The following is a 27,931-nucleotide window of genomic DNA, read 5'->3' as shown; positions in this document are numbered from 1 at the left end:
TAAAGCACAATATTTTTACTTACCAATTATGTACAGCAACATAGAAATTGACATTGTTGTATTATAAGTAAATTGCGGGCACCATATTATCTGGATGTTGCATCAATTCCCTCAGGCACTGGATTGGGCCTGTTCAGAGATTAAGTCACTGCTGAAGCAGAAAGAATGAAACAGTTAGTGGGCATGTACAGGGCTTGGGCAGATTATTTTGCTCATGCTCCAGCATGGGGAAAGCTAGTTTGCTTAAAAAAGGATGAGTTACCATTATCCAAGCAGGGGCGATCCTAACCCTAAAGCCACATGAGGCAGCTTTTGCGATGCGCCCCCTGCACTTACCTATAATTAGTTGAAGGAGGTACGGGGAGGGGCCTGCATTGCAATTACCATCTCTGCAATTGAAAAGCCAAAATTACAGTTCAATAATAGAATTTCAGCTCTTAAAGTTACCACGAGCTGCTTTTTCCAACCCCGGATAACTTGTCGGGGAACTGCCTTGTTTCATGACAGAAATGCCCTTGTATCCAGGTATCAATTATTCTGAAGTAATATATATTGATTACTGACTGCAAGATAAGAATTCAGTAGTGCACAGGGGCGATCCTGGCCCCTAGCCACCTGAGGTTGCTTGGTGTTACTGCGCCCCTCCCTGATGCACCTTTTTGGTTGGGGGTCCACAAGGGTGGCGGAGAGGGCCAGGATGGTAGTGCAGAGCGCATAGTTGAAGTACCAGGAGTGGCATTTTAGCCACCCCTGGTACCTAGCGGGGCACTGCCGCATGAGGCGAGTTACTCAACTCACCTTATTGGCGGAGTGCCCCTGGTAGTGCAGTAAGATGGAACTAACTGTAACTTATTATGATAAGTCCCCATTGGCCCCCCTCCCTGCCTCCCCCCTGTACAGTCTTACCCCTGAATTCTTTCCCCTCTAGAAATGCAGAGTTAGGGCAGCGGAGCTCACGGGCACCATCTTCTTCTCTTCGGTAATCTTCGTGTCTTCTTTCTCCCCTTCGGGAATTTCCATCTCTTTCGGCACATGCGCAGTTGTCGTGAACCGGAAGATTGCTCCAACTGAGCATGCGCCAATATGCCACTCACTTCACAAAGATTACCAAAGATAAGAAGATGACGCCTGTGAGCTCCGCTGCGCTCACTGGGTTGTGTGTGACCAGCATTAAACGTCAAATCACTTTTCATGTTGACAAACAGCTTATCTCTTGTGCTGCTCACTCATTTGTGGAATAACTGGCATGTTTTCTGTTTTCACTGTGGATGAAATGCACATATTAAATAATGTAGCTTTGCAAAACTATAGTATGAGTCATCATGTGAAATGCGTAACACACTGTTTTCTCATTCACACACGGTCACATCCTCATTTTGTATGCAATAAAAATATCATTTGAGATAATCAGTTCGTAATGTAAAACAGTGAAAAATTTACACTAGTCCACACAATTTTTTAACTTCTCAGACTAGTGGACCAGTAAAATTATTTTGACTCTATGATAATGACCAAAACACTCTCAATTTTTTTTCGATTAAATGCAGACTGACATTCCCATAAAATAGAACAATTTATTTACTTTTTGAGTTCAAGGTAGTAATATGCTTCAGATACTAAGGAGTCATGGATTCTTAATATTTTGCTGTTCTTTCCCACAGCTCATAACCATTGCTGATGATTTCTGCGGCTTGGACATGAATGCACCACTGGGAGTATCCGAGATGGTTCGGGGGCACCCTGTCTTTACAGAAGACCGTGATCGAATGACTTCTGTGATTGCTTATGTCTATAAGGATCACTCACTGGCATTTGTGGGGACCAAGAGTGGCAAACTGAAAAAGGTAGGGTACAGTACTTTTTCTGGTATTTGTATTTTTGGAATCTCTTGTCAAAATTAATTGTTAGAGCCGAATGTATAATTAATTGCCATAGATACTGTGAAGTTTTAAATGTTTAGCCTTTCAGTGCTAACCATAATTTTGGTTTTCTTACCCTCTTACTTTATCATAGCTGCCTAATGTAGTTTAAGGTTGGGCCAGCTTAATAAGGCCAGTGATGGCTGTTCATAGGAGTAGCTGCCTTGGGAATAACCACTTAAGTTTGCTGCTCCATTCATACAGAACAAAATAAACCATTATGGTTTGAACAGGGCTGAACACTATGAACACTATGAACAAAATGCTTATTAGTAGATATTTTTTCAAGTATTTGCCTATAGAATACAGTTATACAGAGATAGCCATGTTTATCTCATATATCAACTGGATATTAATCTTTTGGGAGTTCATGAGGTTCAGACTTATCTTAAGCCATCAGATTCTATTAAGACCTCAAGATCAATAGCCTAACAATAGCATTTCACACGTACAATTTGAGATAAGACTGTGGATTAAGTGGCTTTCCTCCAGTTAAGAGAATGAAATAACCATGGATATATGTGTATGTTTGTACAGTATTGGGGTTCTAATAATTGAGCTTCAAAATGCTTGTTATTCAACCTGCAGATGGCTTTTAATTTCGAAAGAAATCTGTTAAATTAATTATAACAGTTTCATATGTATTTTTTTAAATAAATCATGCATTTGTCCAATGTTTCTTGAGATATTGCCTTTTTAACAGCACTGTCCATTTTTACATAAGTAAGAAAACCACCAAATGTTAAAGATAGCGGACTAATGAGCTGGAAGCACTGATTGTATGGCAATAAGTAGTAGTAAGGTTTTGGCATGGCATTGATGCGGTAGTACAGTTTAAACAAATGTAGCACAGTGAATGGTCAGGAAAACTGTGTAAGCAGTGATCAATCACTTTGTTCTACATCGAGCTCTAGCTACAATTTGAATGCATAGCCAGTTTATAATTGCCTTCTGAGCACCAGAGCAGGAATCAATCAAAATAAAGCTTTGACAAGAGTAACAATCAATTAGAATAAAGCTGTGCTTTCAAATCTGTTACTGTTACCAAGGAAGAGGGCAGACTCAACCAAAATAATATCAGGAATTTCTTCTAGTAGGTCAGCAATAATCCAGAATAGTTTACGTTTACAGAATCTCATTCCCAACTGTTTTCTTTAGTATAAATTGCTGCACGGTTTGTTAACCAACTTTGTTCGGTAGTAGTCTAAATTATACCATTGTTAATGAATTTTGGTAAACAGCAAAATGTTTTTGTAATCCTTTGGGGGGAATACTAATGTTAACAAATGCTATCATTTTGGGGTCTGACTCTTACTAGACCTTGTAGGCTTTTGGCTTGGTAAATCACTGATCTTTCAGATTTAACAGTTAGTTAATCGATGAATTACTGATTCAGAAGGGTGTTGGTACTTCGTGTCCTTGTCGAGTTGCGCTAAGCAATGACATACTGTACATAGAAAATGAATGTGTTTGACTTCTAACATCAGTTACACTATGTGATGAACTGGCGAATCTATTTGTTTTGATCAATGTGTCAATTCATTAACACTCTTCTGTAGGATAAAGATTGGCCTTCTGGTTGTAATCCCTCATAAATCTGCCCTTTTCTGCTTATACACATTGCTATTACCTAAAACAAGGTGAGCAGTTTGTCTAAGATTTTTAAAACAGCACATGATTCAGAAGATCTGTGTAAGAAATTTGCAATCATTACTAGATCAGAGCTTATCATTCTGTCCCTATTTAAGTGGTTTGTTGAGCTGGATGTTGATTTTCTTTCTGACCTACTTTTGGGGAAATAGGCAAAAGCACCGTAATGATGAAAACTGCTGTGCTACTAGCCGCCTCCTGTCATTATTGCAATTACTACTAGATGATAGATAAGAAGGAATTAGTAGACTGCAGGAGTCTGTGTGCCCATACTTCACAATGTGTACTTTGTCTTTATACCAAAGTTACTACCTTACAATCGTTGTTTATTTTTTTCCCAACAATTTAGCCCAATACAAGTACAATTTATTGCAAACAGTTAAAAGAGTCTGCAATATGTTCTACAGGTTTATTTTTTTGGACAAAACATTGCAGCTGATCACATGTTGTTGCCTGTAGATTATGTTCTAATTGGTTTATATAATGTTTGGCTTTTTCAGAATAAATTATGACTCGCAATATCCATCTGGTTGCTTAGCTTGTGCTGCGAAAGTAACTGTCTGTGCCTGAGCTGACTGCATTGCTCTAGTTCAGGCTACTCTGTTGCTGTGTGTAATACCACTACTAGTTATTTCTCATTCTGTTGGAGAAGGAGGCTTCACATAAATTTATCATTGTGATCTTAGCCTTGGAGATTGTTTGTACTAAACTGTTTTTCTTGGGAGCCTTGATATTGTTTATTTGGTAAATTAACCTGGATGCTAGATACAGTAAATCACCCCTCATGAATATTGGCAAAGTAAATGATTGCTTAATAAAATACTTTCCATTACAAGCCTCTGAATACCACAAACAGGAGAGGTTGTTTGGATTCCAAGTTTACATGCAGACATCTGTCATTAAAGGAGAACTAAACTCTAAAAATGAATATGGCTAAAAGTGCCATATTTTATGTACTGAGCTTATTGTACCAGCCTAAAATGTCAGCTTGTCAATAGCAGCAATGATCCAGGACTTCAAACTTGTCACAGGGGGTCACCACCTTGGAAAGTGTCTGCGACACTGATGCTACAAGATTGCACTGGTTTTTGTGCTGCCATGTAGTAATTATCTGTATTAATTACTAATCAGTCTTATATTGTGGCATTTATATTCTATGTGTACTATAAGCTCAGTAACTGACAGCGGCACAGAGCATGTGCAGTGAATCATCAGAAATGAAGATTGGGGAGCTACTGGGGCATCTTCAGAGGCACAGATCTTCCCTTCTAAAGTGCTGTGGTTGCTGGTAGAGATGCCCAAAACATAATGTACAACATTTTTAGTCTACTTCTGTAATTACACTTTAGTTCTCCTTTTATGGGATTTCTCTAGTATCATACTTTGTAGAAGAAAGCACCGTACAGTATATCAACCAAAGCTCCATACTATCAATACCCCAGAGAGCTTTATACAATCCATTGCTCTGAATGAAAGCGTCAACCTCCATCAAATGACTCTTTAGCCATAGGCATATTAGCCCCCTGTAAAAAATATATATGCAATTATATATAAATGGTACTGCAGAGCAAAACATATTAGCATTCAGATCCTAACCTAGTGGTCTCTAAAACGCTACTGCATATTGATGGTATTTACGTATTAATTATTATTACACAATGGGAATCAATATATATAGCCTTTATTTTACTTATAGCAGGTACAGGCAGTTTAGTACTGTATAATCAATTCATGTTGTGAACTATGTGCTGCTTAAGGCTAAGGCCACACTAGGCGATAGCGCCGCGATTTGACTCGCGGCGACTTTTTGCCGCGACTTTTAAGCCGCAATCGCTGGGGAAACTTTTGCGCTGGCGTCTATGGGGAATCGCCAGCGTAAAAACACACGCGGCGATCTTTTTTCTATTGTCGCTCGAAATCGCCTAGCGAGGCAATTTCGAGCGACAGTAGAGAAAAGATCGCCGCGTGTGTTTTTACGCTGGCGATTTTTCGCGATTCCCCATAGACGCCAGCGCAAAAGTTTCCCCAGCGATTGCGGCTTAAAAGTCGCGGCGAAAAGTCGCCGCGAGTCAAATCGCGGCGATATCGCCTAGTGTGGCCTTAGCCTTAGGCATTTCTAATCCTGGGAAGCGACAATGTAAAGGTTCTTGACAATGGAGCAAGGTCACAAGGCGTTTGAACAAAGTCCAGTCCACTTAACAGCAGTGAAATGATCACAATTACGTAGAGATAGAAAACATTGTTCTACCATACTGCACCGAGGCTGATATGTTAATGTAGTTGCTACTAAGCTCCCTGTTTATTGGAAAGTACACCTCTTTGTTATGAATCTTGGCTGATGTCCATAGTCTGGTTTTGTCTTTACAGTCCTTAGGATAGTTTGCCTTTTAACAAATGGAATTGATTAAGCCGACACACACAAGCACTGCAGGCATAATGGCATCATATCCTGTGCCATGGTGTAACTGGGATCGCCTTAATTTGAGTTAAGGAAAGCATACAGCTCATACTGATAGCATATTAGTAAATGGACTATCATTTGCAGATTTGAATATTCATTTCATTACATAATTACAAAATAGCAGATTTTCTCTCATTTAGAGGGGAAAATTTTGAAACTGCAGGTAATAAATTCATCTCTAAGGACCATACCTTTAAAGGTTAAGTTGTGGGTTAAGGGTGGGTACGGGTCGGGTTTTTTCTATCCTATGACATAGGATGTAAATGAGTGCTACTTCCAAGTCTGTCCTTATTTGCTCTGGGATCTGAATAAAATTAGCTAGTGGGCACACAATATACCATGATCTTGTAGTTTATAAAAACATTTTTGAAAGAACTGGTTAGTATCTGTGCTTTTAAAGTATATATTTTTCTGTTAGGTGTGTTTTTTTTTATTTTCAAGTATTGTTTTATAGAAAACAGCGAAGGTCACTGTGTAAATGCAAGGACATGTTAATTCCCTTCTGAGCTCTTTGATGGTAGATTACATTAATTGATCTTCAAAGGGATACCTTTAATGGATGTACAAAATGATTTGGTTTCTTTTGCTCCTATTTAATGCACCATGGTTGCAGATTAATACAATTTTAGGGACTATTTTCAAAGACGTGAGTTGCTCTGCATATAAACTAGTTGTACAAAAACCCTTCCCCAAGTGCTTTTGACTTTGATATGATTTCATGTTTGTGGTGAGAATTACATAGTGTCTGTATCATATCTGATACCTAGCAATTGTTTTGGTAATGCCAAACAAGTGTATACATCATACAGTGTATCTTTGCATTGTTTTCCAGATTTACAGTGAAAACTTTAAAACAGGACATACGAATACGAATAGTGTGAAAGCTGCACTCCTGCACTCCCTTAGAGCTGGGTGCCCAGACCCAAAGAAATGTTTTTTATACAATGAAGTTGGTCTGCACTCCAAATATCTTTTTTTCCATAATTTACACCAATGTTTCAGCTCCTGCTTGAGGCCCCAAGCACTTTTAGATGTTATTTGGAGATCGGACCACCTTCATTGTGTATATAGGGAGTGGTGCACTCACAAATGGTAGGCAAATGCCCAGATGCTATCTACAATTCTTGTAATAGCATTATAGTATATAGATGCACTCTGGGAGTTTAAAAGAAAAAAACAAAGTTTGTCATTGTTTTGGTCTCTTTAGGAAACCTTTCTCAAGACAGACTTTTGTGTGTATGGAGAAAGGTCTCATAAAGAGACTGAAATGTTGACAAATTTAGATTTGCCAATGTGCACCTAAATACTATAATGATATATATATATATATACACATACACACACAAAAAATATATGTATTAAAGAATTTACTGCACTCCCAGGACAAAACAATATAAAAAAAAGTCAACATTTGTTTATGTACGAAAATTGCCATGTTCAAGAATATATAGAATATTGATTGTGCTGTCCTGCAGCCGGCTTCTCTAGCTGTGAAATATCCAGGCTTGTCTAGCAGCATATGCACTGCAGAGGATACATCTATAGCAATTGTTTCTTTTTCAAATAATCAATTTAGCTTTTCTGCAGCTCCTGGTTTCAAATGATGACAAAGTGATCCAATTTAGCTGTCAAACACTTTGTCTGATCCTTTGAGTGAAGGGACCAGCTGCATCAATGCAGTGCTCCCAAAATGCTTACTTCTCTCTGAGTGCATGCTGTCTGTAGGGTTTCCAGAATGGCAGAATATCAAACCCATGCTGTACTTGTACATGTACAATATGCTATAAAATGTATTATGCGTGTCAAAATAAGATCAACCATTTGCCTCAATTTAGAAAATGTATTTAAAAAAAAAAAGCCATACCATTGTTTTGTTTAAAAGCACCTTTCATTGCTGGTGCAAGATCAATCTGTCAGGTTCCCTTTTCCCACTTACCTTTTCTAACCTACCCTGCTCCAAATACACAATCACTACTCAGGATTCAGATGAAAAGAAGCACTAACAAGTTGACAAATAATTTACACAAATATTAGTCTTTGAACCAACGTTGACTTAAAAAATGACACAAAACACTCCAGGACTGGGCTACCTGCAATGCCAGCCACTCTTGCAGCCACACTGAATGAGCACATAAAGCATGCAACCAAAATCAATCTGTCCAAGAATCTAAACCCATATGGAGTCAACTAACGATCTGGCTGTTTGCCATTTTAACCTGGTCCTGGCCTTGGCAAGGGTTCCACTGCATTAATTGGTGGGTGGGATGCTGCTCCTTCATTCTCCTTTCAGATGTGATATTCTTCCTTGTACTGCTCCCCCATGTGACCTGCCTGCTTCTTCACCCCATCAAGACTCCCCCTCTTAAAAGCCCCTGTAGACTACAGGTACAGATACAGAGCTCCCTTACAGAAACTGGAGTATTTCTAGATTTGGTGTGTTAACCAGGTATGGATTCAGGCCTTGTTCCCTGCATCAAAATGAAACAGTAATGTATTATTTCTGCTTTATAAATTCAGCAAAAAAATTGGCTTAGAAAAATCAAATTTACAATATATCATTTTGTTTGACATATCTGTTAAGTAGATTCTATTTTTTCCCAGCAGACTATCATTAACATATTTGATTAAACTTCATACTTATCAGTGAGCTGGAATAATACAAAGGCAGAGATAATACACCAGTGCCCCTAAGCTTGCTGTGATTCTTTATCTACTGATCTGTTTATCCTTGGCTTATTGTTGACTTTGTCTCATTTCACTTCTTTTCTCTGAATCTATTTTTTTTTCTAAAATTATTATCAACTTGCGATTTTCCTAATGAATTCTGTACTGGTGATGTATCCATAATACGGTGTTCAGATAACCTAGCTAAGGAAATTAGGTATTGTTCTGTATGCGTCACAATATTAATTGCATCCAACAATATGACTACATGAACTTTATTCAATGCTTGGATTAAAAATAATCCTACCATTTCCACACTGTCATTCTGCTCTGTGTGACATCTTTGAATTTGTTCCAAGTCTTGACTGCTTGGAGACCGAGTATCTGAGCTTCTGAAACAATTAGGGTGAAGAACTTGATTTAGGAACTCTAAGTTTAGATGTGTCCAGATCCTAAACTACAGCAACCTGATTGGCCAAGCTACTCGGGTATACATTACTTGCACAATCTGACAAAGCCCAGGAAACAGAGAAGACTGTATGATGCCCCAATATGGGGAAGTTCTAAAAGCTTGACTACAATCATTGATTCCAATTTATCTAGCTAACACAGCCTTCGGGTTGGGATAGATGGGCCACTTTTTTATGGTCTTGCTTTTGTGGCTGCATCTTCTCCCAGTAACACTACCATAATGTTGATTTTTTTTTTTTGTTGAGCTATTAAACTTCATTGCTTACCATAGATTACTGTTATAAAAAATCCCGACCATATAATAGTGTAGATATTTGCAGCAATTGTTTGTTTTTGCTTATCAGAGTAAGAGTGACCTAAACAATATCACAAACCAACATTTTGGTGGAGGATTTGTTAAGGGATTACAGAATTTATCAGTGGTCTGAATACTTTGTGCTGTGTCATTTTTAATAGAACCAATATGAAAGAAAGAGCCAACATATGTGTGCACGCCTTCCTATCTTACTGCCAGACTTACTCTGCTCTCACATACAGTTATATATATATTATTATTCTGTAGAGTCAATGTGCCGAAGTTTAGACATTGAATTCAAAACTAAAATGGCCTTGCATGCTGACCCATATTTCCCGGATGTGATGGATTATGCATCTAACCATCTAATCTTTCCTCATGACAGAGTATTGTAGTAATATATATATAATAGGTTATTGTTTTGGAAAAGAGCCCAGTCTGTGGCACTGACATGATCATTTTTTTCAGGCACATATAGAATATAGAATAATGAGATATTAGAAAGAAGTCACTCTAGAAGCTAGTATATATAATACAGAAATCATTTAAAATAGATATTTAATTCCATGAGGAGTGAAAGAAACTGTGTCAGCAATTCTTTGAACAGAGAGGCACAGATAGCTAAAAATACCCAACATTTCTTGCAAGTTCACTCTAGGAGTCCACTGATTTCACGCCAAAGACTACACATATTGTGTAATTGCTTAAAAACAAGACCTTATTCTTGTAATTTGTTGGTAGATGTGTCTTTCATGCAATGACCATCTTCCATATTGTGTATCTGTCCACAGATAAAGAACAAAGATACAGGTATAGGATCCCTTATCCAGAAACCCGATATCCAGAAAGCTCCGAATTACGGAATGGCTGTCTCCCATAGACTCCATTTTATCCAAATAATCCAAATTTTTAGAAATGATTTCCTTTTTCTCAGTAATAATAAAACAGTAGCTTGTACTTGATCCCAACTAAGATATAATTAATCCTTATTGGAAGCAAAACCAGCCTATTGGGTTTATTTAATGTGTAAATAAATTTCTAGTAGACTTAAGGCATGAAGACCCAAATTACGGAAAGATCCATTATCTAGAAAACCCCAGGTCCCGAGCATTCTGGATAACAGGTCCCATACCTGTATAATACTAAAGATAATATTTATCCACAGGGAATTTGGTTCTGCACTGTTAGAGTTGTTTTAGTAGATGATGGAAAATGGAAACACTTCTGAATTCAGGTTATGTAAGTACATTGGTTGGAATAGAAAATGATCATCTCTCAGCCACCCCAGACAGTTCAAATTACTTTAAAAGAAATGGTTTCAGACACCAGACTTTCTGTAGGATGTGGGAAAGGCAGGACCTATCACCTTATTATATAGGTTTCATGGATCAGATGTCACTTTTGCTTTGCGATTTGTTTTGGTAGAGCAGTGCTCATTGTTTGCAGCTATATAAAAATGATATAATGTGGTAATAGGCAATTTTAAATAGGCAGCATTTGTGGCAAATAAAAACCTTGAAATTCAAATAACTGTGTTAATGTTTGTTGACCTGTCTTTTTATAGGCATCTTGCAAGCTTTTTTGAACTACAGATACCAGCATTCCCGTTGTTAATATTATTAAAATATGATGTTAATATTCTCACATTCACATACTCTTTTGACTCACTATCTTTATAAAATAAAGACACAGCGTTTTATACACAATATTAAGGCAAAATATATTTATTTGGATCTACAGTATAAGCTGTTTACAGTCAGAAATGTTTATACTAAAGCAACTGGCTTGAAAGTAATGTTCCCCAGCCCAAGTGATCAATGGTTCTGCCCTTATCACCTTTCTGACAAGCTGCTATTTAAGACATCATATCAGCACCATTATATTTTGTTTTTTTGGAGTTTCTGACTCTCTGTGCAGCTGAACTTTAGCTAATGAGAAATTCATGCACTCTCCTGAGAGGTTACAGGAAAGGCCAACAAAAATCTCTCTATATTAATTTTTTGCACCTTTTAGATAAAATCTAATTATAGCTGTGACCTAGCAATGTGCAAATCTCTTTGTGTTTGCTTCTACTGTCATATTGATGGGCAAGGCATGGATGCAGCAGTGCAGGGATTAGTGATATGGTAAAGACTCCAAGAAGCTCCAGATAATCAATTGCCTTAGTGCTATGTCTGTTGTCTGTGATATTATCTTTGGATGGTAGATCACAGTATGTTGGAAGGCATCGGATGTGAAAGACTTTTCATGTACTCAACAGTCCCTTTTCAATACCTTGATATACAGTAAGTGCTATGTGAGATCTAAGACTGTCCAAAAACTCTTGAGAAACAAATAGTAGTTTTGAGGCAAAGTGGTGATATTTTAGCTTGTTTTAGGATTTCTCTGAGGTCATATAAACATTTACAGATATGAGGACTTTTTTTGTATATATTGTCTAAAAATTCTTCAGTTTACTGCAATAAATGATTTATGGCATCATAAGTAGGCGTATTTATTAAAATGGTGGGTAATGATGTGGATTATTTGTTGCCTGTGAAAAATCTGTGCTGCACATAGATGATAAATATCCTGAAAATACCTTGTCACTGGTGTCAGATTTGACGGTGGTAAAATATGTGAATTGCATAACTGCTGGAAAATGCAGGAGAAGGCATATATATAATATACTAATACACAAAGGGGGAGGAGACTGTTCATATTTACACAACACCCTAGAATCCATTTCACCCTGATCAACATCTCCAGAACTTTTAGAGATATTTAACTGGGTGATTAGAAACTCTATCGTTGGTAAGTGATCACATCAGGCCTATCGGTCTGTTTTCAGTTTTGAGGGACAGTCGCAAACTGCATACTCAAAACAGCATTGGGTTTAATCTAAAAATGGCCAAGCTTTTACTCCTTTAATCCAAAATTTTCTTTTTAAATTATTAGGTACTATATGCATATAAGGTTTTGGATTTAAGCTGGCCATAGATGTTGAGATTTTTAAAAGATCAGATCTTCTCAGAACGATCGTACGATCGTACGAATTGACCATCAACTAAAAAGACCAATTTGCCAGGAAAACAAAAGGGAGCTGCCTGCTTGGCCCTGCAAACATAGATAGATTGCACTGGGGCCGATAAAGATTTTTTGACCTGGCGGATCAATTTCCTGACAGATGTTGGACGAAAAATCGTAAGCTGTACACTCGTTCGAATCCCACTAACCGCACAATAATTTGGAAGGATTGGTCGGGCTTCCCTAAAATCGGTCGTCGTTTGGCAAGAAGAATTGCCCCGTCTATGGGGTTAAGTCTGGGGCTAACGCTTTTTCATGACTCCATAAAATTCACTTGTTGGCGAATTTTACTCTAGAACTATTTTGTCTGGCCAACAAACATATCTTGTTGTATGTGACTAGTTTTTTTTTTGTAAAATAATGCACATGAATGCACTTGGCTGATATTTATTGCAAGAACTGGCACAAACGTAAATTTTTTACATTACCCTCATTATAATATTTTTAAATTTATACAGCAACCAATATATATCTAGGGATGCAAGAAAATACAAGCTAGAAATATGTGTAGGTTCTAGAACTGGGCAAACCTAAAATAAGTTTTGTTAAAATATATGCTCCTACTAAATTTGGGGGATTTACTTAAAAACAGGGTCAAAAATATTTAGTTTTTTTATTGTGAAATTATTTTAGTATAGGGCTAGAAGAGATTTGTCATTTCAAACAAATGTTGTTTTAGTTCATTCTGGGTTGGCGTTTTGTCATTATTTTAATATGCAAACTGACTTTTTTTCAACTTCTTACCAATCACTTTGAAAGGCTCCAAAGCTGAATTTGGACAAATTAAGATACTTGCAGAACTTTTTAGCTAATCTCTAAATTTACTTCCCATATATTTATAATAAGGGCTTCTGAGCTGTGACCAGTGAATTACATTTGATGAAAAGTTTTTTTTTCTCAATTGTATATCTCAACAAGCATTTTCTGTACATTATGATGGTCATAAAAAAATATTGAAGGCTTACAGGAGAAATATATCTTAAATGTACAGGGGGTGACTGAATCAGCAGCTTTAGTTAAATATTTCATTGTAACTCTGTAGGCTTAAGAAGCCTTTTTGGCTTAATGAAAAGGATATGGATTCAGTGGTGCACCTTTTGCTCTTTCTGAAAAGGATATAATCTGTGGCATAATTTTTAATTGTGCATATCAAACACAGTGTATGGGAAATGTAGCGTGAATAATGGTTCCTTTCAGCTCAATGAATTTAACCTCTAAATACCTAAATGGACAGCAGAGCAGGAATGATTATAATTAGTTTATCTAACATCGCACACACCAGGCACTAGTAGCCTCTGACACTTACTCTGTTGTTGAACTGCAGTGGTCCAACATCCCCTTGAAGCCCCAGAAAAAGCTGGGAACTGATGTTTATTAATGCCTGAAAGCATTAATAAATAGTTTGTATGTGTGCATTGGAATCCAGGTTCCATATATGTGTGAAGAGATGTGTCCAGGTACTGTACTGGTTTTAGTGTTCTTCACAAACCTGCTGTAAAATCTAATTGATCTTAATTGATGTTGGCAGATCTCTGCTTTCCATATGATGGGAAATATGAGAACAGAGAAATTATTTGCCAGTGTTGTTGCACACATGAACATTTTGAGTTTTCCTTCTGCATGAAACAGACTTGCTAGGTAGCAGGTGAGAATCAAAGTTTGAATTTATTGTAGCAATTCAAAATTCAGAGTTGGTGCTGCTATCTCATATTGTCGTGTCTCTGGTAGCAAAGTCATCAAGTCGGGCAGCTGCTGCAGATGATCAATGATACTCTTTATACTGTACTATCCATAAAATATAGAGAAGTTTGCAAGGGCTTGTTTTTTTTTAAGGGAACCTTAATTCCCTATTGTCTATACAGCAAGAAGGTGTATAGCAGGGATGGATCATTTTTGATGTGAGACTAATGGGGTTATAATAATAAAGGTTCCAGGTATGCCCATGTGCAGGACCCCATATACTGGTCACCCGTTTAAAAGAAAACATTTTATTGATTGTTATTGGTTACTAGAGTTGTTAATAAAATGTGCTCATTTTGCCAAGGTACAGTAAGCCATAGCAGCCATTTAGCAGGCAGCATTTACTGACCACCAGTTTAAAATCAAAACATCTTGGTTACTATCAGTTAGTCCACCTGGGCAAAAAGGTGACTTTTATTTTATATATGGGTATGCATGACATATAACCATGCTTACATTGGAAATGAAATCATCCAGAGCATACTTTACTTTTTCTGAAAAAAATTATAATGTCTTGAAAATGGCACCATAACATCCCAGTTTAGCTCCATGACTTATTTCTCTTTTAAATTACCTGTAAAGCATTTAGTATTGAATTAGCTTGGTAATTTTTTCCTTTTAAGAGTTTTCTATATTTTTACACTTATATTTCAAACACTTTACTTTTCCCCTGAGAGGCTTTTGGAATGCTCAGAATAAATACATATGTAAACATATGGTAATACAAGGAAAGCTTAATTTCAGGCCTCTATTACCTGTTGCCATTTAAAGAATGCATGTTTTGTTAATGCCAGTCACTACTCCACGCATTTCATACATCTTTACTTCGCTAAGAGGCATTATAAATACGACTGTTCAAAATGAGCACACTTTCTACCTACACTACAAGTCAGAGCAGAAGAAGATATATACATACAGGTATGGGACCTGTTATGCAGAATGCTCAGGACCCTGTGCTTTCTGGATAATGGATCTTTCTGTAATTTGGATCTTCATACAGTACCTTAAGTCTACTAAAAAATCATTTACACATTAGGTAAACCCAGTAGGCTGGTTTGGGAACAAATTCAGGAAAAGGCCTGCCTCACATATTCTAATTCTGGCCCCACTGTCGTGAGGCAGCAACAACAGTTACTATCCCTGTGTAAAGCCTACTCTGTGGGGGAAAGGTGTGAATTCTAGAAAAAAAACAGCCGCATGAAAAAAACCCCCCAGAAAATATTTAACGACAACCAGATTATCTCTTTGGAGCAAATGGTGCCGGCGCGCCCCTACAGTTATGTTTTACAGCATGGCTCTACATTTGATTTTATTTTTTAATTGAGGAACAGATGGAAACCATGACTGAAATTGTCGTCTGGTTAGCTCCTTCTACTAACAAGTTTGTATTTCACTGCTGTTATTATGGATGCCCATGAATTCCACTTTTGTATCACACCAAGGCATGACCCTGGTTTACAGAGAAGCTAAAATGTTCATTATGCTTTCTCATTGCTGTGTATTCTGGCACAAAAGGAGTCGGCATTCACCCACCATAAAATAATCCTAATGAGGGTTGAAAGGTTGCCCAGTGTAAGTGCTCCTTATGATGCGAGGTGCCTGCCAGGCTCACCATGAACAAACATCAAAGATGCTATTTATGACAGCATGAAATATATACTCAGCAACCTCCACACCAGGAGAGCCCCTGGGGAGCAGCAGAGCTAACTATGAATGGATAGCAGTGCTGCACTGACAGGCGAGAGGCTGGCTACATTCTACCCTTCACACTATAAGAAAACTGACATGTTCTATGCCCTGCAATCTGAAATATATATTATCAGAGCAAACCCAGTATGCTCCAGGAATTCAGTATCAGGTCCTTACTAACAAGGGTAAGTAACTGCTTATATACATATATTGTATCTCTATCCATCTCTGTGTGTCTGTGTAGCACTCTGTCTACCATATTCTCTGAAACTTGTACTAACAGTATTGTGAATGTTTCAGGTTGTTTCCCATTAACCAGTAATTTAGAGCAGGTTGCTATAATTTTGTTAGAGCATTAATAAAAGGCACTAAGTTTGCTCAGGAGTGTAACCCATAGCAAACTATACAGATTACAAACACAAATCCAGACAATAAACAATATAAGATGTCAAGAGGCCGGTTTTCAAAAGAGCTTGAAGGGATACTGTCATGGACATTTTTTTTTAATGCATCAGTTAATAGTGCTAGTCCAGCAGAACTCTGCACTGAAATCCATTTCTCAAAAGAACAGATTTTTTTTATATTTAATTTTGAAATCTGACATGGGGCTAGTCATATTGTCAGTTTCCCAGCTGCCCCTAGTCATGTGACTTGTGCTCTGATAATCTTCAGTCACTCTTTACTGCTGTACTGCAAGTTGGAGTGATCATCCCTCCCTTTCCCCCCAGCAGTTTAACAACAGAATAAAGGGAAGGTAACCAGATAGCAGCTCCCTAACACAAGATAGCTCCTTGGTAGATCTATGAACAGCACTCAATAGTAAAGGCCAGATCCCACTGCGACACATTGTTATATTTAGTAGGAGAAACAAAAGCCTGCCAGAAAGTAGTTCAGCCCTAAAGTGCTGGCTCTTTTTGAAAGCACATGACCAGGCAAAATGACCTGAGATGGCTGCCTATACACCAATATTACTACTAAAAAAATACAGTTGTTGGTTCAGGAATGCAATTTTATATTGTAGAGTGAATTATTTGCAGTGTTAACAGGGTAATTTAGAAATAAAAACTACACCATAAAAATCATGACAGAATCGCTTTAAAATTTAAGAATAAATTAACTCCCTCCAAAAAGCAATTTGCCTCCAGTGATTAAATAGAAGTATAAAAAAGAGGTATGTAAGCCAACCTTGCCTCTAAAGGACTGCTGCCCTATACCTGGGACGGTGTGGCCATTCTGTGGGTAAGGTCCTGTTTTTGATACCTTAGGAGAAAGTTAATTTCTTTAAAGAATACTGAATGTTTTTATTTCCAAACAGCAAGGCTCTTGAATGAATCACGAATACTCGATATTCGAAGTCGAAGGGTTTTAATTCCCAGTCGAATATTGAGGGTTAATTAACCCTCGTTATTCGACCCATGATGAATTTGCCCCTACGTGTGGGTGGGGCTACCTTATTGGTGCCCTTTCCTAAGACAATCCTAATGGACAAAAACAGAAAAGACACTTGTAGGGGGCATAAAATCAGCTTTCTATGGGGACACTCTGTTGAGAGTAGAAATATAGCAACTGCCAGTGACATGTAACATAAATAAATATTCGGAGATTAATTACTTGACTGAAACTGGCAAATATTTCAATGTGTTTAATGGATAATAAAGAACTTGCAAACCCAAATGATAAATTGTATGTTTGTATTCAACCATATCAACCATATTGAAATAAGTTTTTGCTGATTTGTTGTTATTTGTGTTTTTGTCTTAAAGTACAACATCTGCATCGGTTTAGTGTTCAGAGGCATATGTGTTTCTCAGAAAGGAGAAAAGTGACCACAACAACGCTGGCACTTAGACAGCGAGGGTGGAATTCTGGCGTTTGCGCAATTCTACAACAAAACAGATCCATTTGTGAAGCAGGATGTTTATAGGGGTCTGATGTAACATAAACTAAAGACAAACTTATGCTTCACTTTAGAGCACAGAATATGAGCTCTGCAGAAGGGACTCAATGTTACATATTCCCTAGATAGAGCCTTTGGGAATAACACATTTTGAAGGATGTCTGTGCTAGATATTAGTGCCAAAACTCACATCTGCCACATAATTGTAAGCTCCATCAAACTTTGTCTTCTGCACTGATCAGCAAAATTTTTGTTTTAATATTAGATGTTTAACTCTGAAACAGAGCTACCAATACCTTTTTATATAAACAACTGCATAGCGTATATCTATTCTCCCCTCCATCTATGTATAATAATGGTTTTCTTTATGATATGGAAATATGAAAAGTGCATATTTTATTGTGGTGGTGAGAGAGGTGTAAAAACTAAATTTGCATATGCTTAATCCAAATTCACACTAAAATAATTATCACTTTGTATACAATACAGTTCCAATATATAGGGGTCCGTTTACTAAAGTGCGTTAAAAATATTCGCACAATATATAGACAGAATTTTCGCCAAATATGTTATCGCCAGTTTACTAACCTGCGGTAAATATAAATTTGCGAATTTTCTTGCGCAAGAATAATTGTTCGCCAGTTATCGCATTTGCTGAAAATAACGCTACGTACACATTAACGCATGGTTTACTAAACAGCGAAATGTGCTAAAGACAAAATTAACGCCAGAATATTCGCAAACTTTTACCGCCACATATGAAGTGGCGTAAAAGTATTTTTTCCGCCAGAAAATTCTCAAGGGGCAGGAAATATCCCATAATAATGTTTTTTTTTTACCCATCATTCTTTGCTGACAGGAGAGAGATCTGTAGCTATTGCTGACAGGATGTTTTGGCTTCTGCTTCTATCTGGTACAACAGCAGCAGTTTCAGCTCAGAGTCGTATTATTGGCAGTGGCATCACAGTCCAAGGATTCGTCAGCCTCTACACTTTTTGGTTTCATTGTGATTGGCTACATTAAACTGTGCATTTCTATGAAGCAAAGAGATTGACTGGTATCATTTCCTATGATTCTATAGGCAGAAGGGTTTATATGATGCATAAATGTTTGATTGGTGTTACTCTGGTGATGTTGTTGGATGGTATAATCATCAGTCAATAAAGTTTATGAGTTTTGAAGATGCATTTCTGGCCATAAATGTCACAGTAAAAATTGCCATAATAACCGCCATAAAACAAGACTATTTTATAGCATAAATATTCGCAAAAACGTAATTTTTCGCCAGAAAATTCGCAACTCGCTAAAATTACCGCTAACGTAAGCTGGTTCCTTAACGTAGTTACCGCAAGTGATCGCAATGACTTCTGAGCGCATCACTGTTTAGTAAACTTAGTCGCTGCGAATATTCTGGCGTAAAAATATTCTCAGCGATAACATGCGGAAACTTAAAGTCAGATTTACCGCACTTTAGTAAACGGACCCCAATGTGAATATATAGAAATAAAGAGGCCTTCACACTTGTGTTTTTATATGTCATGGAACTATGACTTCTAATATCCCCATATTTTGCAATAGGGGGTACTTTATTATAATACTGTACATAAGTTACAGTGAGTCATGTGACATCACAGCTTCGATTATAACCAATGACATCACTAAGCACCATTTATAAGGATAACATTTACAGGGTATTCATGGCTCTTGTATATTATATAGTGAATAAAGTACCCGCTATTGTAAATTATAAGGATTTTATAAGTTACCGAGAAGTTTCATGACCATATAAAAACACGAGGCCGAAGGCAACCGGGGGTACTTTATTTATTATAGTACACAAATTTCAGTGAGTCGTGTGACAGAAATGACATCACTACTCACCGTTTATAACTGATGACATTTAGGGGCAGATGTATCAAGGGTTGAATATCGAGGGTTAATTAACCCTCGATATTCAACTGCCGAATTAAAATCCTTCGACTTCGAATATCGAAGTCGAAGGATTTTGCGCAATTCCTTCGATCGCACGATTCGAAGGATTTTAATCTATCGATCGAAAGATTATCCTTCGATCAGAAAAACCGTTGAAAGCCTATGGGGACCTTCCCCATAGGCTAACATTGGCCTCGGTAGGTTTTAGGTGGCAAACTAGGGGGTCGCAGAAATTTTTAAAGAGACAGTACTTCGATTATCGAATGGTCGAATATTCGAACGATTTTTAGTTCGAATCGGTCGATTCGAAGGTCGAAGTAGCCAAAAAAAACCATTAGAAAATCGAATTTTTTTTCCTCTATTTTCCTCTATTCCTTCACTCTAGCTTAGTGAATTGGCCCCTAGTACTCACAGCTTATAAGGATATAATTTACAAGATATTCATGGCTTTTGTGTATTATATAGTGAATAAAGTACGCCCTCTTGTAAAATATAAGGATATTATTAGTTACCGAGGAGTTTCATGACCATATAAAAACACGAGGCCGAAGGCCGAGTGTTTTTATACAGGTCATGGAACTCTGAGGTAACTTCTAATATCCTCATATTTTACAACTGGGGGTACTTTATTTATTATAATACACAAATTTTAGTGAGTCATGTGACAGAAATGACATCACTACTCACCGTTTATAACTGATGACATCACGACTCACCATTTATAAGGATATAATTTACAGGATATTCATGGCTTTTGTGTATTATATGCACATACTATTTTCTTTTACGAAACACTTTCCCATTGAGAATCCTTTAACTGTCTTTTCATTGATCCATGTAGTGTCCTGCTTGGTCAAGTAACAGGGGCTAATTTGTTATAAGCTGCATTGACCCCCTTCTTTTATTCTGTCTATTAGAGGTAAATGCCAATGGCGAGTGCTGTAATGCATTTTTTTCACTTACGCATATCACCATAATTGGGTAATTGTCAGGACTTGATAATGCTTTAACAATTAGCAAGTACTAAAATCAATATATAACACATAACCTAGTCTACACTGGGAATGTCTTCTGTTTATAAATTAAGTAAAATGATACAATCATTCTAAAGCTGTCTGTACTGATAGTATTATTATGATAAGTGTCCCTCTAATCCCAGATCAATCATATTCTGGAATGTTTAGAGTGCCATCTTCTACCTAGCTCAGAGATGTTAACCAACACCATGTTATTAGGGCGATAATGATCGAGACCTGGATTTTATTTAAAATAAAACATCTTAATCCTCTGTCCTTTTTAATGGTTTCATAAAATAAAGATTCAAATAAGCTTGGAGTGGGTGAATATTATTTTAATGAGATGGAGATAGTCAACATCTCTGCAAACCTTTACCATCTGAACTGCCAATGATGTCGTTCTGCAACCACTCCTCCCTTCCTAATTGCTATAAGCCATTGAAAGGGTTACACTCATGGCAGCTGCCCTGTGTGTAAAGGAATCTCTGAGCCTTGCTTGGCAGACAAGTTAAAGTGTTGAGGCTGATCCCCAGGTGTCCTTTCCATGCTGTGCCTCCTGTGTTAAGCTGTCACACAAGTGCAGGGCAGAAACATTGCCAGATGTCACCTGCAATTCTCATGCTTGTCACTTGATGTGATTTCCATCCTGAGATAGTTTGGTGCTGAGATGCTGCAAAGGTTTAGCAGTTCAGACTGATCTTTAGGCGCCAAAAAAAGCAAGAGATAGCACTGGAGTTAAAAAAACAAACAACAAACGGGAAAACCATTTGCTAAAATAGTAAAACTGCAGCAGCAGTGTAACCCATAGCAACCAATCAGATGTTAGAATATTCTAATCTAATGGGTTTTTCAAAAACTAATCACTGATATTTTGCTTATGCATTTCTTTTCTGGAGCACAACATCCCCTGTTGTATTAATTAAATGACTCCATCTAAGAGAGTAAAGCAAATTAGGCCTCAAGGCCTGGAGAGCACATACAGGTATTGGAACTGTTATGCATTTGGATCTTGGATCTTTGGAACCTTTATCATTTGGATCTTGATAGTCTACTAGAAAATCATGTAAACTTGTAAATAAGTTGGGTTTGCTTCCAATAAGGACTAATTATTATTATGAGTAACAAAAAGGAAATTGTTTTTAAATATGTGAATTATTTGGATAAAATGGAGTATAATGTGTTTCAGAGCTTTCTGGATAATGGATCCTGTGCCATATTACTGCTCACACAGTAGCAATAGTTGCAATGGCTTCATAGTCCGACACTGATAACAGAGATATATGATGTCTCTGTGCCTTTCTAATAACACCATGGCAGGGGCTATTTACTATACATAGGCAAATTATGTAGCTGCTTATGAATGATGTATAGTTAATTTGTAAATTGCTATGGCACGTCACATGACTGCATCCTTGTGCCTTTATAGGACCGTGGAACTCCTTGGCGACTTTTACTATCATAATGTTTTGCAATGGTCTTAAATTTTTCTGTATAAAGTTTGCAGTAGTTTGGGATCATTATAAAACCATATAAATGAGTTGCTGCATCAGCTGCACTTGGTAGTAAAGCTCTGTCTTTTCCAGGTCTGCTTTGTGTCAGTGATCTTAGATACTGATAATTTACAAACAATGTTTTTGTCCCAATGCATTTACTTATATTTTAAAATATTTATTGTGTATCGTTATGAATAATGCTTGGGAAATGTATTCAAGGCTGTTTGGATATGTAAGCAAATACTGTTTTTCTTTTTGTTGAATTCCTTTCTTTCTCAATCCCATTAGTGTCTTTTAGGTGAAAGAAACCAGCTTTCATTTTTACAATGCACCGAGTGATTTCTTATTCCTGGCAAAACACCATTGCTTTTCTTAGAGTACAATAGAAGAAGAGGGAATTTAAAGGCCAATTGAACCTTTTAAGGTCTTTAAATAGTTATAGTCGGACTGGGGATACTCTTGGCAGGAGTGGAGCTCTTCAGTAATCAGAAGCAAGATGTGAGGTATGCAGTAGTTTTGGTTCTGAAGCCATAATAGGCAGATGTAAGAAAGCTTGGGGGACTAGAACTGTGAAAAAAGGCCAGATAGGTGAGAATGCATGTAGACAATGAAATTCTGAAGTCAGAAGCTCTTCTGTTCCTTGCATCTGCCTTGCATTCTTCCTGCCGCTCTTTTGACTGAGATGATGAGGCAGATATAGTTTGAATGTAAGGTATAGTGGGGAAAAAACACTGAATGGTCATTAGTGAAAATACATTAAAAAAGACAAAATGATTAACAACTGTCATTTACAATATATTGTTTTTATAAAAACACTGGGATAAAATGACAGTGACGCATAGGTATACTGAACCTCTTCCCATATATACAAGAAACCCAACATAACATGTTTCAGAGAGGGTACCCAACAGTTATTCTGTGTGCTACAGTACTTTCTTCCAGTGCCACATCTACACTGGACAGTATCAGGTAGAAGTGTATTTAAGAAAGTTTGTGTGGCATTACTTAATGTTTTGTACAATGCACAATGGCAGAGCTGAGCCAAAACAAGAGTGCGTCCAAGGCAACCCGCTGGCTGTCAGACCAATAACACTTCCCAATAGCATAACCAAAAAAGTTTACTCTTTGTCTTATGTCTTCATTAATATTCGTTTTTCTTTTATAGGGTGAATTATTGTCTTCTTATGTATAAAATTCATCTAGTTTCATTTAGCAGAAGGAATTTTTGTTACCAATCCCATCAAAGCAGTGAACTGAGTGAATGGAAACTTTGCATGCAGGCAAGCAGACAATGTGAGCAGGCCCGTGGCCTAAGGCAGGCAAGGTCAGCAGTGTTTATTCTAAAATGTATTTTTGAACGCTGTTTGATTTGTTCTCATCCACCTAGGCACAGAATCAAGCAGCAACTTGAATTAAGGACATCCGTTAAATATGCTCCACTCTAAATTAGACACAAACTCCTGGCAGTTGCTGCTTAATATGAGCATGCCCATGTTGAACTAATTTAAGCAAATTAAGAATAGACATGCTACACATTGCCTGCAGAGTCTTGATCCTCCCAGAATTGTTGGAAACGTGTTCTATGCAGAATTAGATACAAATTCGCTTTAATAGTGAGGAGAGTGAGAAGAGAGATAAAAGGGTAACTATGTACAGGATACTTTAAGGACCCAGCAAAACTAAGAAATCCTGGGAGAGCAGAGATGGTAGAGTAGTGAAAAACCAAAAAATGGCAGGGGAGCAGAGTGGGTGGAGTAGTGAATATGGGAATAAGAAATAGAGAGAGAGAGCTAAAAGGTGAACAAGGAGCTTACAATACAATTTTTCAGAGAGAACTGGCCACTGGCATCACAATGGGGGTCACTAACCTCTCTAAAAAAACAAATGCTCTGTAAAGCTACAAATTTATTGTTATTGCTAGTTACTCTTCCTTTTATGCAGACTCTCTCCTATTTATATCCCAGTCTCTTATTCAAATCAATGCATGATTTCTAGGGTTAACTAGACACTAGCAACCTGATTGCTGAAATTGCAAACTGAAGAGCTGCTAAATAAAACGCTAAATAAATAAAAAACACAAATAATAAAAAATGAAAACCAATTGCACATTTTCTAAGAATATGACTCTCTACATCATACTAAAATTTAACTTACAGATGAACAGCCCCTGTAAAGGCATTATTTACTTTCATTCAAATTTACTCAACTAACTGCATCTAGCAGAAACTTTATAGATGTAAAGATCTCCTTGTCTCTCTGGTTGTTTGCATTCGAATACAGTATTTGGAGTTGTCAGATCACTCTATTCAGCTAAGGTAAATGTAAGCATTAACAGTAGGAACCTTACCCCTTGTTTGTGTTCCTGATTGTAACATTGACTGTAGTAGTTAGCTATTTATATGAGGCAGATTTTGGTGAAACATTGATTCCATGATTCTTCTCCTTGCTAGGTATATGACTATAAAATAGTGTAGCGTTTATTTTGTTCCACTAATTGTGGCCTGTGTGGCGTGTTGGCCTGTTTTTATATTAGCCATACATCAGTAACCACTGTGCTCTCCGTCAATTTCAACAGACATTATGGCAGCTCCTACTCCTGTCTACATACATAGCGGCACGTTTATTAAAGGTCAAATTTTTCTGGTTGGGCTTTTTGTCACCCAAAATCCAAAAAAGTAATGGAAAAAAAAGCTTAATTTATTCTACGACAAATCTGAATCCGAAACCTGTCAGTCATGTAGAAGTCAATGGAAGATGGACATTTTACAATTGGAAGATGGTTCTTGCCATGTGACCTTGGGTTTCGGGCATTTTGACGCTGGGTTTTTGTGCGCCAATCCGAAAAAGTTGTGGTTCTCGAGCGACAATTCGAAAAAGTAACACGATTCAAATCGGTGCACGATTGTGTTGCGACTTTTTCTGCACATGCCTTTTCCATTTGGATTTTTTAGAAAATGAAGGTCATTCATAGTTGGGAATTTGGTAAATAAAAATGAGAAAAAAAAGGCAATTTTTTTGCCAAGTTTTGCTGCAAAAATTGTGCCCATAGACTCCAATGGGCGAAAAAAGTTGTTGTGCATCCAAATAAATTTGTTGTACTGCCTTGTGCATCAAAAACAAATTGTCACCCATAGACCAATGCATTTTGGTTAATTTATGGCAAAGCGAAAGGGGTCAGATTCGCCCATCAGTAGTTTTGATAAATACCCCCCATAATGTTAATATTTACATTTTTTGTGAGATGGAAATATAAACTTCTGCAAACTATGGTATTTTAACAGAAAGCATGGTTACACCTAATCTTTTCTTCCTGTGGATTATAAAAACTGTAGTAAAGCAGAGTTTTTAATGTCTTTGTGAAACTATAGATGTATGAGATTTATGGGTGGGTAGGGAAACTGTGCTAATAACTTGTCAATTGCAGAGTAACACCATGCTGTATTTTCTAATAGCCTTGCAATAGTAGGCCAGGAGCATACATAATGTAAATGGGGTAAAAATGGTTTTCTTTCCCCTACTTAGCAGCAAAGTTGAGCAGCCTACAGCACAGTTTTACGTTTTTATTAATAATAGAAGAAGAAACCCTCCAATGTACCCATTAGTCAAATCGAATGCTATATATTGTTTTACTTCTTCTGCTGATTAAATATTACAAGTTTTCAGTGAGTATGGGACGTAATGATAAGCCTGTTACAAGCGTGAATTTGATCTTCAATGGACAGTAGTTTTTCTATGGCCAAGAGGCATTTTTTTAATTAGATGGTGTATGTGGCTCTACATATTGCTCTTACTATTTTATATCTTTGGTATTTTTTCTGTGTCTGGGAAAGGAATACAGATATTATAGTTCCTAAACAGACTGTGGCAATTAACTGCTGATTTTCCCTGCAAACTTTCTCCATAACATGCAAACTCAAAAGTACAGTTACAGTTGTACATGTTTGTCAGGGTTAATTGCATGAGCTGACATAAATCATGGCTTGGAATGGAATTTTATAAACAGGCTTTGACTGGCTGAAGATTTAGGTATAGCCCCCAGGAATTGTCACACGGATATCTACCCAGAGGGTATATGCTATATATAGTAGAAGGTGCTGCATGGTAGTTAGGACAACATTGTTATAGGAAAAAAGGGTGATTTTCATATGCATCAAGTCATATCATTTAGCGTTTTGGCAAGTGTGCCTATTTTCTGTGGGGTCTAGCAAGGTTTATAGAAAATGGGACCACATTTTATTGTTATTGAATTTAGGAGTCTTTTCTTATTGTTTTCAGAAACAGGTAAAAGTTGTAGTCCGAAAATGATTATAAGCATTCATTTTTTAGATAACCACATACCGTAATCACATTCAACAAAGCTTTCCTTGCTCTGACTTTGTTCATATCTTCATTCTGCTGTTCACTACCCTCCCTCTGATTATTTCATCTACTTATCCCACCCCATGTCCTTCCTCCCTATTTCAGATTATTTCCTAAATGCATCCCAACAGGTCCCTCCAGCACTTCTGCCTCTCCCTTATCAGCCCACCACACATTCATCTAGAAGCTGTAAAAGCATCATAATAACATTTGTCATCTGCTTTAATTCCATCACTGTCAAGCACATCTGATTACATTCCTCCTTCTTCTGTTTCTCAGCAGCCTTTTCCTTAACTCCTTTTATGCTATAGGGCCATAAAATAAAGATACAAGCTTTGTAGATACTTGTTCTTGTGGAAGCTTTTCACAGGAGTAAATAAAAGGATCAAAAATGCTGCAATGTGTATCACAGTGCTCAATGTGTCTAATGCAAGGGTAGCCATACTGTTCAACTGCTTATGACCTTGCCTTATACAAGGTACAGTGACTTCCTGATTACAAGTAGGTTGAAAGAATACGCAAACAAAAATATAGGGGACAGGCAGGGGCAAATATATAAACAAGTCACACCCCAGGAAAGGAGGAGGAGGAATCAGAGTGTGCTGAACACTCAAAAATCACTTAAAAATCACTCAAATAGCATAAGTGGTAATACTTTATCCAAAGTTAGTGACACTCAGGGTAACTTAAAAGAGGTATTCATCCGTGTTTTTACAGAAGGGTTTCCACAAAACAAGGCATGTTTGAATTTTAAACAGCATATGCAATAAATTAGGGGCGTATTTATCATGCTGTGAAAAATGGTGCAGAAAGTCATCACTGGTGATGTTGACCATAGCGACCAATCAGATCTTTGCATTTGTTTTCTAACTTGAAATCTTATTGCTGATGGTTGCTGTGGGCAACATCACCGGTGATGTTTTTCTCCAATGTTTTACCACAATAGGCCACTAAATTGCATTCTCCTGAGACCCGAACAAACTAGTCTGTATATACAGGAAGCCTGCTCTTGGATAGCGCCTCAGCAACTGTTAGGGCAAATGAATACAGAAAAATTACAGATATTTAGCTTGCATTATTAGATTTTTTTGCCTTTGCTTTCTTCAACTAGTTTTTCCTCAGAAAATCCACTCCTAGCTCCACCGCTTTATCATAGGCTATACTTATCAGTCCAAACACCTGTTCTGTCCCAAGTAAACACAGCCCCAGTTATTCTCCACATCGACTGTCTTATAGAGCATTCAGGGAGAGACATACCTACTGTCAAAGTGCTTTCTGG

The 27,931-nt window shown here is 37.3% G+C and overlaps 1 protein-coding gene across 6 annotated transcripts in view; it reads left to right on the top strand.

The window, feature by feature from the left end:
- Positions 1–27,931, top strand: part of LOC108711237 (plexin-A4) — a 521,236-nt gene that overhangs the window by 177,032 nt on the left and 316,273 nt on the right. For all 6 annotated transcript variants that reach the window (XM_018252771.2, XM_018252773.2, XM_041586588.1 and 3 more), the window contains one exon: positions 1,662–1,844. In XM_018252771.2, the coding sequence (XP_018108260.1) occupies positions 1,662–1,844 (183 nt within the window). The remainder of the gene's footprint in view (positions 1–1,661; positions 1,845–27,931) is intronic.

This window comes from Xenopus laevis, chromosome 3L (assembly GCF_017654675.1).
Source record: "Xenopus laevis strain J_2021 chromosome 3L, Xenopus_laevis_v10.1, whole genome shotgun sequence".
NCBI lineage: Eukaryota > Metazoa > Chordata > Amphibia > Anura > Pipidae > Xenopus > Xenopus laevis.
This window is presented reverse-complemented; position numbering and strand designations above follow the sequence as displayed.